Raw genomic sequence first — 13865 nt, forward strand, 5'->3', positions numbered from 1 at the left:
TTTTTTGTTGATGGCCATTCTGACTGGTGTGAGATGATATCTCATTGTAGTTATGATTTGCATTTCTCTAATGATTAATGATGTTGAGCATTCTTTCATGTGTTTGTTGGCAGTCTGTATATCTTCTTTGGAGAAATGTCTATTTAGGTCTTCTGCCCATTTTTGGATTGGGTTGTTTCTTTTTTTGTTATTGAGCTGCATGAGCTGCTTGCAAATTTTGGAGATCAATCCTTTGTCAGTTGCTTCATTTGCAAATATTTTCTCCCATTCTGAGGGTTGTCTTTTGGTCTTGTTTATGGTTTCCTTTGCTGTGCAAAAGCTTTGAAGTTTCATTAGGTCCCATTTGTTTATTTTTGTTTTTATTTCCATTACTCTAGGAGGTGGGTCAGAAAGGATCTTGCTGTGATTTATGTCATAGAGTGTTCTGCCTATGTTTTCCTCTAAGAGTTTGATAGTTTCTGGCCTTACATTTAGGTCTTTAATCCATTTTGAGCTTATTTTTGTGTATGGTGTTAGGGAGTGATCTAATCTCATACTTTTACATGTAGCTGTCCAGTTTTCCCAGCACCACTTATTGAAGAGGCTGTCCTTTCTCCACTGTACATTCCTGCCACCTTTATCAAAGATAAGGTGTCCATATGTGCGTGGGTTTATCTCTGGGATTTCTATCCTGTTCCATTGATCTATATTTCTGTTTTTGTGCCAGTACCATACTGTCTTGATTACTGTAGCTTTGTAGTATAGTCTGAAGTCAGGGAGCCTGACTCCTCCAGCTCCTTTTTTCGTTCTCAAGATTGCTTTGGCTATTTGGGGTCTTTTGTGTTTTCATACAAATTGCGAAATTTTTCATTCTAGTTCTGTGAAAAATGCCAGTGGTAGTTTGATAGGGATTGCATTGAAAAAAGTGGAGAGATTTATGCATTCCTGAAGAGATCAGTCATTATTCTCCTTCACAGTACCTTTGCAGCATTTTTCTTTTTTTTTTTGAATTTTTAAATTTAACTTATTTTTTATACAGTAGGTTCTTAACAGTTATCCATTTTATACATAGTAGTGTATACACGTCAATCCCAATCACCCAATTCATCTCACCATCCCACCCCCCACCCCGCCACTTCTCCCCCTTGGTACCTTTGCAGCATTTTTCAAAACCTGTCATGATTTTTGTTTGATGTGTCTCTTTATATGTTAGTGAATTTGTCTTCCACAGAAATTAAAGACAGCACTACCACACAAGGTCCATATGGTTTCATGCCCACCTCACTCACTGTATTATCCTAGCACTTTGTAAAGGGCCTGGTGCAGTGTGTGCTCAAAACATACTTGTTGACATGATTAATAAAAGTTTCATTCATCCATTGCTATGTCCCACCCCCAATGTCTACTTTCCCAATTCCACCTTCACAAAGCAATCAAAGTGATCCTACAATGTAAATCCCATCCTGTCACTCTCCTGCCACTTTTCTAGTGGCTCCCCAGCATTCTCAAGCTGACAATCATAACCTGTATGTGCTGAATTCTCCAACTTCATCTCACACCATTCTTTCCCTAGTTCCATCCTTTCAGCTGCCACACTGGTCTTCCAGGTCCTCGAAGTGTACTGTGGTCCTCCTGTCTTCAAAGTCTTTGCGCTATGACTTCTGCTCTGAATGTCAACTGCCTCACTCTATCCAAGACCTCATCTTTTTGTTCTTGTTCAAATTATTTCCTTGCAAACTCTACTTGACTTTCCATGTTTGTTCAAATACTTCTATTATATGCTCAACATTCTTTTCCTATATAACACTTATCATAGTTTATGCAATTATGTTTACTGTCTGTTTCTCCTACTAGATTATAAGATCCATGAGGACAGAGACTTAGTAAAGTACTTGATAAATAGCAGATGTTTAATAAACAGATTTTAGATAAATGGACAAACTGGTCATTTCTACATGCTCTTTTGTGAATTATGTTTGTGTCTCTGACCATCTCCTTCTTTGGGTTTCCTTCCTTAACTGATGTGTATATAATGCTGTGAACCTCTGTATATGATGCATATAATTTGCAAATACTTCCCCAATATATCATTTGCATTTAATATTGATTATAAAGTTATAACTTGCTTGATCTTTAACTTTTAAATTTTACCGCCAAAGATTATTTTATTCATATAAAGTTCTTTACTTTCATTCTTAGAAAAACTTTCTCCAGCTTGAGATCAGCTAAATATTCACCTGTTTTCTATCACTTCATTTATGTTTTGATTGTTTAAACCCCCTGGTTTTTGCTTTTGTTTTTGTTTCTGGCTATAAGTATGGTACAGAAGGGCTCTAACTTTATTTTACAATTAGTCATCTTACCATGACTGTCTTACCGTTATTTACTAAATAATACATCTCTTCCTAACTTTTATCATATGCTATATCTTGTATATTTTAGAGCCTGTTTCTGGATTTTATATCGTATTTCACTGATTCATCTATTCCTAGTAACATATTATTTGAATAACTGTACCTTATAATACATGTTCTATAGGGAAAGTATTCATTGCTCTACTTCTTCAATAATTTCTTGAGTATTCTCAGCCCTTTATTCCTCCTTTAGTACTATCAGTTTTTTTTTTTTTTTTTTTTGCGGTATGCGGGCCTCTCACTGTTGTGGCCTCTCCCATTGCGGAGTACAGGCTCCGGACGCGCAGGCTCAGTGGCCATGGCTCACGGGCCCAGCCGCTCCGGGGCATGTGGGATCTTCCGGGACTGGGGCAGGAACCCGTGTCCCCTGCATCGGCAGGCGGACTCTCAACCACTGCACCACCAGGGAAGCCCAGTACTATCAATTTTTCAGGTTCAAAAATAACAAAGCAACCACTCTCTAATCCTCAGTGGATTTTGATGGTACTTTGACCACATTTATAGATTAATTTTGGGAAGCTAACTTTACAAATTTTAGCTGATTCTCTTGGATTTCTAAGTATAAAATCATGTCACTTTCATATAACAATAACTTTTTTCTCTCCCTTTCTGAAACTAATGTCATTTTCTGAAGATAAGAATTTAACTTAGAAAATCAAGAGTCAACTAACAGTTTATTATACAGTAATAAACATTCAGGGAGTGTCTCTTCGCAAAATAAATATATAAAAATCACTGGCATTCCTGAATTTGGTTCTCAAAATTGTCTCTTCCTAGTCTTACTGCACTGGTTAGAATAATAAAATGATGCTGAATAAATATGACAATAGTGACCATCTTTATACTGTTTTTAATTTAATGGAAATAATTCTAGTGTGTTGCCATTAAGTATAACATTTGCTTTTGATTTCAAATATTTTATTATATAAAAAGGATTTTTTATTTCTAGAAGAGGTTTTATCAGTAATAAAAGTTATATTTTATTGAATGCTTTTTCAGCAACACTGAAGATGATGCTTGTTTTTTGTCCTATTAACTTATTAATGTTATGAATTAGTGTAATAACTTTCTTAATGTTTAAACTTCCTTGCATTCTTAAAATAAACCCTAATTAGTCACAGTCTTGGAGAATAACTAGAAATTCCAGGCTCTGATGTGAGACAAATGTGAGTGAACATCTGGCTTTACTACTCGCTGGCTGCGTGACCACAAATTATTTAATTTTTCTCTGTCTTAGTTTCCTCACCTGTGGCAAGAGGAAGATACTAGTACTTACTTCCTAGGGCTATTTTAAGAATTCAATGAGATAATGTTCTGAAAAATACCTATCATACTTGTATGTAGAAAAAGAAAACAGAAGTACTGGTCACTATTATTACTGCTATATATTTCTGGATTTCATTTGTTTATATTTTATTTAGGACTCATATCTATATTCGTACTTTAAGTGCATAGTTTTTCTTTTACATCCCATGTTTATCCATCATATTTTCTATTGGGTTGTTTCTTGTGATAGGAAAACTTTTAATATTATATCTATATATGTTTATATATACACATATATTATATGCACATGTTGTATATATAGTATATACATAAATATATACATATGTAATATATACATATATATGTAAAATTTAATGTTTTATTAGTTTACATCATTTTTCTGTTGATTCTCTTGAGGGTTCTGGATTATTAATTGTAGTACACATAATTAGTGATATTTTCTCTCTTTGCCGATAGTTAAGTATAAACACTGAGTACTACAGGAGTGATAATGAGTACTACAGGAGTTCAGAAAAGACTATCAATGGCTGATGTAATTGTAACATAATTTTTATAATTCTTTAGTGTATAAGATCAAGTATTTGTTTATATTATATCAACTATTACAATTCTTATAACTACTCAGGAAATGACTAATACTTCTGCTAGGTAGAGATTATAGTGAAATTTTGTTGACTGGAGCACCTTGATTTAGGGAGTATTTTATAGAGGCTGAAATTTTTTTTTGATAATTTAAAGAACTGCTAAAAAAGATTTTAGGATGATATTTAAATTGCTTCAGAAAATAAATTTTATGATGCTAGGCATTCCAAATCCTCAATGTTAACTGCAAATTATTCCTTTTTGTATAATAAAGATGGGTCCCAGAGAACCGGGCAAATAAAATAATCTTGCCCTGTGTATTTGAGAATTAAATTGGACATTGCACATACATACTGCATATCAGTTACTGTTACCCCTAATTTTAACAGATGAGTTTATAGTCAGTTAACATTGATTTAGTACCTATTATTTTCTGAATTTAACTTAAAAAACTGCAAAAGAGTGTAAATCCTAATAGGAGATTCAAGGTGCTCATGCTGAGATGATAAGAATATAATAAAACCATAAGATATCTTTTGGCAGTGTGAATCCATGACTTAGTAATAGTTATGATTAAAATCACTACCAATTGCACTAAATAAACATTCCTAATCCTACAATAAGGGCTGTAGAACTAGGAGATAATTCATCAAGTGGGAATTTAGAAACAAGAATGCTTGGCTGAATTATACAGGCTAGTTATGGCTTATAGTACTGGAATAATATAAGAGAAAACATTAAAACTTAAATAATGTTTTCAGTTTTGTATTCTAAAGAGTGAAATCTAAAAAGCCCCAATAATTGAAATTTGGCCTATAGAAAAAATAGTTTCACAACTTAAGTACTTTATGTAGTGGCAAAATTTTTGGAAGAAATGAAAGTTTTAATATTGAATACTGAAAGAGCTCCTCCTAATGAAGGAGTCATTGGTTGAACAGAGTTTAATTTGTTGAAAAAACAAACATTCAAATTTATCCTCTAAGATATTTTTGTTACCTGGAACAAAAAATAAACACATCCCAAAGCACTATTTTATTAGAACATTCTTTAGACTGATAACATTCTTTTATGTCTTACCTATTCATGGAGTTACCGTGTTGCAGGTCCTGTTCAGTAGGTCGAAAGAACTCAGCCATATTGTCTAGCAGTCTACTAAATCCTCGGTTTAGACAGGTATTCAAAACTGTACTAAAATCTGGACTACACAAAATAAGAGGATAAGTTACTTTTCAGATTTTCAATCGAAAAGGAGACAAATTCAATAACGATGTGGTTACCTTTGACAACCACCAACATTTCTAGTCACAATTTAGTTTTTAGACTAAAACACTATAAAAATATATCAAGGAGTCAATCTTAAAAGTTAAGCATAAAAAGTGAGCTTATTATTTAGCACAACACAATGAGAATATTCATTCATTTTGCTAGATTTTCTTACATTAGGCAGCACTTTATAAGTGTATTTTTATAAATATCAATAAATAGTATTCTCTTGAGGAAACACTTGAAGAGGAATCCTCTTATAGTCACAGGTTATTGGTTTGCCTTATATACTCTATCATATCATCCCAGTGAGACAGAATATTTTATTAACATGTACAACAGATGAGGAACTGGATACTTGAGGGATGAAGAAATCTGTCCAAAGGTTATGTAATTAGTAAATATGGGAGCCAGAATTTGAACCCAGGCCTTTTTGATCTTAAAGTTCAAGCTCTTTTTGTTACATCATGTCAGTACCTCACAAAAACTCTTTGATATAAAGAATAATATATGTATGCTATGAGAGTTAGAAACTGCCTAGTTGAACAGATTAGTTCTATCTTCGACATGTAGAAATCTCAATTCAACTCATGAGAGTGGAGGGCTAGGGCTATAAGTTTGGGAATTACTAACATACAGACAGTAAATTAGTAGGAGTATATAAAATTGCTTGGGGCAGCTGAGGATGAAATAAGAACAAATACCTGGGAAACACTAATATTTAAAGGAAAGGCAGGCATAGAGGAACCTAAGAAGAAATGATCTGAGAACTGAGAGAAAAATTAGATTTTTCATTGAAGCCATAAGAGAAAGGAATTTCAAGAAAGCCTTGATCACCAGTGTCAATTACTAGAGAAAGGCCAAGTAAGATGAGCATTACATGTTGACTGGATTTGGGAAAAGTTCACTGATGACCTTTTTCTAGAGCTTCATGGAGTGGTTTGAATAAGAAAAAAGTGGAGATTGCTACTGTAGAAAGTCAAGGGACTAGAACTTGATGAATTCAGATAGTAGAGTCAGTAGCTGAGTTAACCTAAAAATTTGCTGATTTTCTTCAAGATTATGAAAAAATATTATAAACAAAGGATATAATTTGCCCAGAAAACAGAACTAGAAAAAAACTAGAAAAAATGATCTTAAATTATCTTTAGTTGAAAAGAAACTTTGATATTTTAATCACTTAAGATAAAGTGGATGGAACTGGTATTACCACTAAGATTTCACAATGATAGAACTACCTCAACGAGTGTTAAGTGGCTCAATCAAGGTTGACCAGATAGTAAACAGGACAGCCAACCTTGAATCTAGGTCCTCTCGTCTTCTAATTCATAATCTGATGCTTTTTCCATTTCTAACACTCTGGCTCTCTTCTGGGTAATTTAAAATAGTAATACTCAGTTTAGGGAGGATGTGAAATTTTTATCACTCAAAGATTTAGGAACATTATAGACTATCCTGAAAGCGTTAGGGGAAGTAGTTCTCAAAATTGAGTACAGGTGTGTGTGCATACACATTAGCATGTGTGTACATGTGTCTACACCTGAGGCCTAGCTGGAGCTGGCTAGCTTTGGCTGCCAAGAGCATCTTTTCCCAACTCTCCAAGTCAGCACTGAGTGACCTCAAGTTGGTAGTCAGCACTGCTGTGGCTACAATTTGTTTCTGGTCTTTTTTCTTTACAGGGCTGGTTGTTAACCATTTACCACTACACACTGAGCATATGAGAATCACCCTTGAAAGCCTTCCTCAAAATATAAATGCTAACTATCTTCCAGTTCCTTAACTAGTATATCAGAGTCTCTAGGCTAGGAAAGTAGGTGGGGGCAAGGCATGGGTCTCCTAAAAAAAAAATCTTTGCTTCCCTCCCCATCCTAATAAGAGGACCATTAGTTTAGGTAGGAAATCCTACTTAAGGCAGGGGAATAGATTTTAAATTTAATTTTAACAGAATATTATGTTGAACGTTGTTCAAAAAAAACTATAAAATGGTCATAAGTACATTCAAAAAAGAAACACATGCTTTCTATTACATGCAGTATACATACCTTTCCAACATGTCTCTAGTTTCATTGAGTAGTTTAATAGTGGTAACATCTCTAGGAGAAAGCCCACAGGCCTGTGAAATTAAAAGGCCACATTTCAGGGTTTCAAATATTAGCACAGGGTTATGATGAAACAAATCATATTAATAAACTCAGGAGTTCAGGAAGCCTAAAAGTCTATGTTCTATCAACAATCAAAAAATGTTAAACTCAAAACACTATAAAGGTTCATGTGCACAGGTAAGCAGTATTTAGAACATGAGTCACAGTAAGATCTTTGTTTATCTGACCCCTCTTGGACACATTTCTAGAATATACTTACAAAGAAAAAAATAGCCTTTGAGGTTGCAGAGGCCAGGGATTTGTTTTTCTGTGATTGTTAAGACTTTTTATCAGGATATGTATGTGTCTTTTCTCATCAATCTAGTTTAGTCTAAGGCTCTGTGTGTCCTTTCAATCTGAAGTTGCAGGTTTAAATTTAATTCAGGTAAGATTTGGTCTATCATCCCTCTCTTCATCCGTTCTTTTGAATCATTTTCTTTTTTAATTCCACTGTTGAATTTTAAAATTTGGAAATTGCTTTATCATTCCAGAAAGCTTTTTAAATACTATTATTGCATCTCCTTGAGATTCTAATTTGTAAGTAAGTTTTCTCCTGTTTCTTTCATTAATTCTGTCAGGTCTGTTCTGCTCGTTCAATTTAGCCTCCATCCTGCAGTTCACAGGGTTTCCTCACATGGTTTGCTTTTTTTTTTGGCCTATTCATGAATGCAGGGTCTCTCAGTACCCACAAACATCTATCTCTGGGGTTTCTGGGCAAGGGGGAAACCGGCAGGCAATGAAAAACATGGCAGTCTTTGTTCTAACAGGACCTTTACGCTGAGGTATGGCATAGGGGCCTCTCTGGTCTAAGACTTCTCCAATTGTTAAGTGAGAGATATTCTTCTCTCAACGGCAAAGAATGGATGCAATCCACTTAGGTATAAAATTTTTTAAAAATGAGGTCTATAACATGTACTCTTTGGCATTTTTATTATTCTTAACCAATGAATAACTTAAATCACAACTGGCTGGGACACACCAGTGTATAGCAACACCATAGCTGATAAATGTTAGATTAGGCCTTCTTTGTTTCTCAACTGGATGACTCCTTCAGTCCATTCAGATACTGCCATCATTGATTCATCTTAAAAAGCAAATGTGATTGTGGTACTGGCTTGATTAGAATTTGAAATGGAAGTTCAGACTCTTTATCTTGGCACAAAAAGCTCTTTAGGATCTTGCCCCAACTACCAGCTTTATCTTCTGTTACCTGACCTCATACAGAAATGCTCTAGCCAAAGGAACTGAATTTATCTCCTGTGTTCCCCAGGTGTAATTAATACATCTTATTCATTTTATATCCCAATCATACTAGTGTCTGTCACATAACTAATATTCAATAAAATTCTGCTGAATATCTAAAGTTTTTTCTAACTAGAAGTCAGTTCCATTTACAGTTTGTTTTCTAAATTAATGAGGTTTTATTTAAATTACTGAAATACATGTCTTTCAATCACTTACCTTTCAAGAGACTCAGAAATCTAAATTTTAAGAGATAGTGAAAAAAACCTTAAAAAAAAAGAGTAATTCGTTTGGTTAAATGGTTATGAATGAAGCACCTGAACTGCTAATGGAGTTTCTTCATCTGGCATCATATAATGGCACAATAAAGATCTGGATCCATCGTTATTAATCCAAGAAGAAGATTTATGTTGCTCAACGAGATCTCTGATTTCTTTTAGTTTTTGCTCCAAGTCCAAAAGGGACAAAGAATGTTTAAGAGAAACACTAGAAACAGAGAAAAGGGAATTGGGATAAATTGAAACTATACAACACATCCTATACACACTCTTACCCTAACAGGTTACTACCTGAGATCCTGTTTCAACCAGTCAAACCTGAAACTGCTGACTGTGAAATCACTAGAGTAGATTAAGAAATCAGCTACCCATTAAGGACCAAGAAAAATCTTGTTGCAGATTTCACAAGAAAATTCCCACTGTATGAACGGGAGTTAAAAGCCTCAGACACAGATTTTTAAAAGCAGGTTTTTTATCTCATGACCCAAATATCTCTGGTGTGTTTGGAAATCAATCAATAAACAATGAAACATTAAATCTTTTCCCTTAGTATGAAAAGGTTGATACTGATGAAGAAAATGGATTCCACAATGTAACACCGCAGGGCTGTGTCCATATTAGGTTAAGAGTTTCGCAGACCATTTGTCAAATCACTAGCTTCATTAGAACAATTCGAATTTTTCTTTTATTCATCAGAATCAGTAAGTCAGAAAAGCCAAAGCAAAATGTCTTACCTTCCTAAAATCTTCTGCACAGCTTGTTTAATGACAGTGATCAATTCTGTCAGGCCTATTAAAGCAAAAACAAACATAAAAGCGTTGTTGACTTTTTCAATTCCTCAATACTACGAATGAATGAATCAGAACTAGTTTACAGGTCACGAATAAGAATCTTACCATCTCCAAGGAGGTGTTGAATACTTGATAAATATTGCTGTTGGACATCTGGGGGGGCAAGAACTGTCTGTATAAAACAGAAATAAGGTACCCAATATTATTAGTAAATAATAATATTTTCATTATAACTTGAGCTGAGATTCTTTAGGACCTGGAACAACAGGAAAAATACTATTCTTTAACATAACAAAAAGCCTAGCTTCAAAATATGAAGAATAATAATGCTAAAAGTTTATAATCACATGAAATATAAAGATATTTATTCTATATGAATTATCATTCTATATGAATTATTTACCAAATAAATAATATTTGGTTAAATTTTGAACCTCTTGAAAGAAAGGGCAATATCTACTGAAGTCTATTAAACTTACGGTGCCATTTTTGCCAACTGCTGCATTATCCAGGTAAATATATCCACCAATTATGTTTAACTGGACTCGCAAAAGAACCACCAGCATGCAAGTACTGTACACAGCTACGATACTTCTTGTGAAACCTTTACAGAGAAAAGAAAACCACTTGGTACTAATTATTAAAATATAAACAAATGTGTAAAATCACAAACCATTCCTACAGTTATTTTTTCATAAGATGACTTTAAAAATACATTTGTAATTGTTTCAAGTACAAAAATATATCAATTCAAAACATTTCATAGTTTATCTGCTTAAAAAATGTTTATCGTAAATTAGGAATGATCTCTTAATTGAAACAATAACCAAAAAAAACAATAACGGATATATTCAGTGAAGGGTTATATATTATTAGCTTAGAAAGGAAAAAAAGAAAGGACCGGGAAGCATTAAGTGTTGCAGCCTCAGAACTCAGAGCTGTCCACGGAGCTAGTCCTGAGCAAGAGAAGAGGGCTGAGCATGGAAGAGCTCCAGCCGTCAATGGCAGGTAAAAGAGGATAAAGGATAAGCCCGTTAAAGGGCTGGAGGAAGGTACACAAAGACAGGGAAACACCCAGAGACCCGGCTAGGACAGCGTGTTCAAAACAGAGGAGAGAGAAAGGTGTTGACTCTTGTGGAGGGGTCTAGTAGGATGAAAATGTCCAGTGGATTTAGCAACACAGAAGTTACTACTGATGCTTGAGACCTCTGCTTGGGTGGAGATACACGACTGGAAACCAGGCTCTAGTATGTCAAAGAGTGAGTAGGAGTGAAGAAGGAAAGACAGGGAATGTAGAAATCTTTTGTATTATACAATGGATGTGAGAAAGTACAATAGCTGAAAGGAAATACAGGGTAGTACAAAAGTTTAGTTCATTTTCAAATAGGCAAAGTTTAAGCATGATTCAGTTGATAAGGATTAGTTGAATGGATAGGAAAACACAGGAATAACTGACAGTATGAAGTTCTGAGACATGAAGATACATCTCTTCTAGGGCAGCTTTCTGCTACAAATTTTTATCGCTAATCAAAGTCTGCATACAATATCAAAGTAAAGTTACTATCTGGGTTGGAGTAAAAACTTCCTTCAAAGTATATATTGTAGATATCAGTACCTAATATGCATATATGTAGTCTAGGACAGGTTTACATATTATCATAACAATACCACCACCACCGCTAATATTTATTGAGTAGTTTCTATGACCATTAATCTACTTGCTTTATGAGAATTATTTAATCTGAAAAAAACTCTATGAGGTAGGTAAAGAAGAGTTACCCACATAATAGAGTACAAAAATTTCCCATTAAAAATATTTTAAGGCTGTGCTGTTGCACAGAATACGCAGGCTTACTTATTATCTTCAGATCCTCCCATATGTCTAGCTTGTTTGAAGGCCTAAAGAAAAATATCAGAAAATAATAATATAGGTAATCTAACAGAAAACTTTGAACTTTACAGCTCTATACTTAATTATATTTTATCACAGGATAATTGCAGAAAACAAAGCCCATAAAATATAGTAAAAACAACTGTAATTTCAGTAACTGATAATAACAACCACTTTCATAGTATCCTGGTGTATATCCTTCCAGTCTTTCTCCTCCTTCTGAGCATATGCATATTATAAAATCATACAGGAAAAGCAGGAATATTTATTTCTTTCCCTTATTTACTGTTTTATAAATAATGCAGTAGGTTCTATAACTCTTCAAAGGTAAGTAATGAAGTATTTTTTGTTTACAAGTATCATTACAAACACATGCATTTAAATGTGTGTTTGATGTGTTTCTACCCACTGTAGCTATTATCCTTACTGATGTTCAAACTGCCCATCTTTAACTATTGTGGGACTATTCAGGTTAGTTCCGAAGTCCTTTTGACACGACCCCTTTTAGTCTTTGACAACTTCCTTGCTCTCTGACATAAAAAGCTCTTCTGGGTTCATCTTGTTCAATTCTTGCTGCAAACCTGAAATCATCCATTTCTCTGAGAGTCCTGGTTCCTAGTAGTGGAAAATGGTAGTCTGAGACTTAATCCTTTGATTAAGGATGTTCATTGCTACTGGGTAGGTCATTATTTCTAAGCCTTTTCAGTAGACTAAGCTAGTAAATATCAATATATGTATGTATTTATTTATTTATATGAACATATATTCAAAGAGATAAAATACATCATGAATTCATATTGATACTTCTAATTCAAAATTAGGACCACTGGGTTTTTTAACAATCTCATTGTTCTTACATCTGTATTTCTTTTTGCTCACACTAGAAATCAGTGAAACTAACATAATTACTAATTTGCTTCATCCCTCACTCTATGGACAACAGTCTCAGAATAGCAATAGCAACAGTGAAAAGAGTTTTAAGTTTTTTTTTTCAATTCTGTATGCTCTAAGAGTATATATCCCACTAAAAACACACAGCCAAATTTCTATTTTTTTAATTAATTAATTAATTAATTTATGGCTGTGTTGGGTCTTTCTGTGCGAAGGCTTTCTCTAGTTGCGGCAAGTGGGGGCCACTCCTCATCGCGGTGCGCAGGCCTCTCACTATGGAGGCGTCTCTCGTTGCGGAGCACAGGCTCCAGACGCGCAGGCTCAGTAATTGTGGCTCACGGGGCTAGCTGCTCCGCGGCATGTGGGATCTTCCCAGACCAGGGCTCGAACCCGTGTCCCCTGCATTGGCAGGCAGATTCTCAACCACTGCGCCACCAGGGAAGCCCTCAAATTTCTATTTTAAAGTCACTTGGCATAGCTTCTCTTTTTGTGATTACAACACCAACTAGATACGCATTTGGGTTAATTTGATTTATTTTACTATTACTTTTTAAACATTGCTTTTTAAACACTAAACATAGTTTTATAAATATGTAAAATATTTATATGGTTCCAAACTCAAATTTATACAACACAGTATATTCAAAGAAGTCCATTCCTACCCACCTTTATTCTTTTTCTTCTTCATAGGTAACTATTAAAAAAATATACTTTAACTTCCCATTGTTTTCCTTTATATAGGCAAATATGTATATATATTCATATCTGCCCCCTTAGATAAATGGTGGCATTCTATACACATTTTCCTTTATCTTTTAAAAAAATATAACAATATATCCTGGGGATCATTCCATAATAGTATAGAGATAGTAGCCATCGTTGTTTTTTTTTTTTTTTTGAAAACCATGGCATAGTACTCCACTCACTGTGTGTGTATACTATGTGGCTGAAGTTCAGGGCTTTTCAAATCACCTTTGTGGTAGGACCAGGTATTTTTCTTATTTCTAATCTGTCACAGATGAACAGTTTGGTAAAATAAAATAAAAATGAATTACTAGAAAAGTCAAATTAAAAAACCACAAAGATACAAAAAATACAATCCCATA

At 34.2% G+C, this 13865-nt stretch overlaps 2 protein-coding genes across 4 annotated transcripts in view; one reads left to right on the forward strand and one right to left on the reverse strand.

Moving 5' to 3' along the window:
- Positions 1-13865, forward strand: part of FUCA2 (alpha-L-fucosidase 2) — a 57215-nt gene that overhangs the window by 31297 nt on the left and 12053 nt on the right. The window lies entirely within an intron of this gene.
- The window catches only part of PEX3 (peroxisomal biogenesis factor 3), a 43947-nt gene that overhangs the window by 12759 nt on the left and 17323 nt on the right, over positions 1-13865 (reverse strand). For both annotated transcript variants that reach the window (XR_009521905.1, XM_060029866.1), the window contains exons 4-10: positions 11833-11876; positions 10457-10581; positions 10083-10149; positions 9921-9975; positions 9226-9394; positions 7568-7638; positions 5340-5462 (exon numbers count right to left, since the gene is read on the reverse strand). Coding sequence is in view for 1 of the 2 variants with exons in the window: in XM_060029866.1 (XP_059885849.1) it covers positions 5340-5462; positions 7568-7638; positions 9226-9394; positions 9921-9975; positions 10083-10149; positions 10457-10581; positions 11833-11876 (654 nt within the window). In the remaining variant the exon portion in view is untranslated. The remainder of the gene's footprint in view (positions 1-5339; positions 5463-7567; positions 7639-9225; positions 9395-9920; positions 9976-10082; positions 10150-10456; positions 10582-11832; positions 11877-13865) is intronic.

The sequence above is a fragment of the Delphinus delphis genome, chromosome 14 (assembly GCF_949987515.2).
Source record: "Delphinus delphis chromosome 14, mDelDel1.2, whole genome shotgun sequence".
NCBI lineage: Eukaryota > Metazoa > Chordata > Mammalia > Artiodactyla > Delphinidae > Delphinus > Delphinus delphis.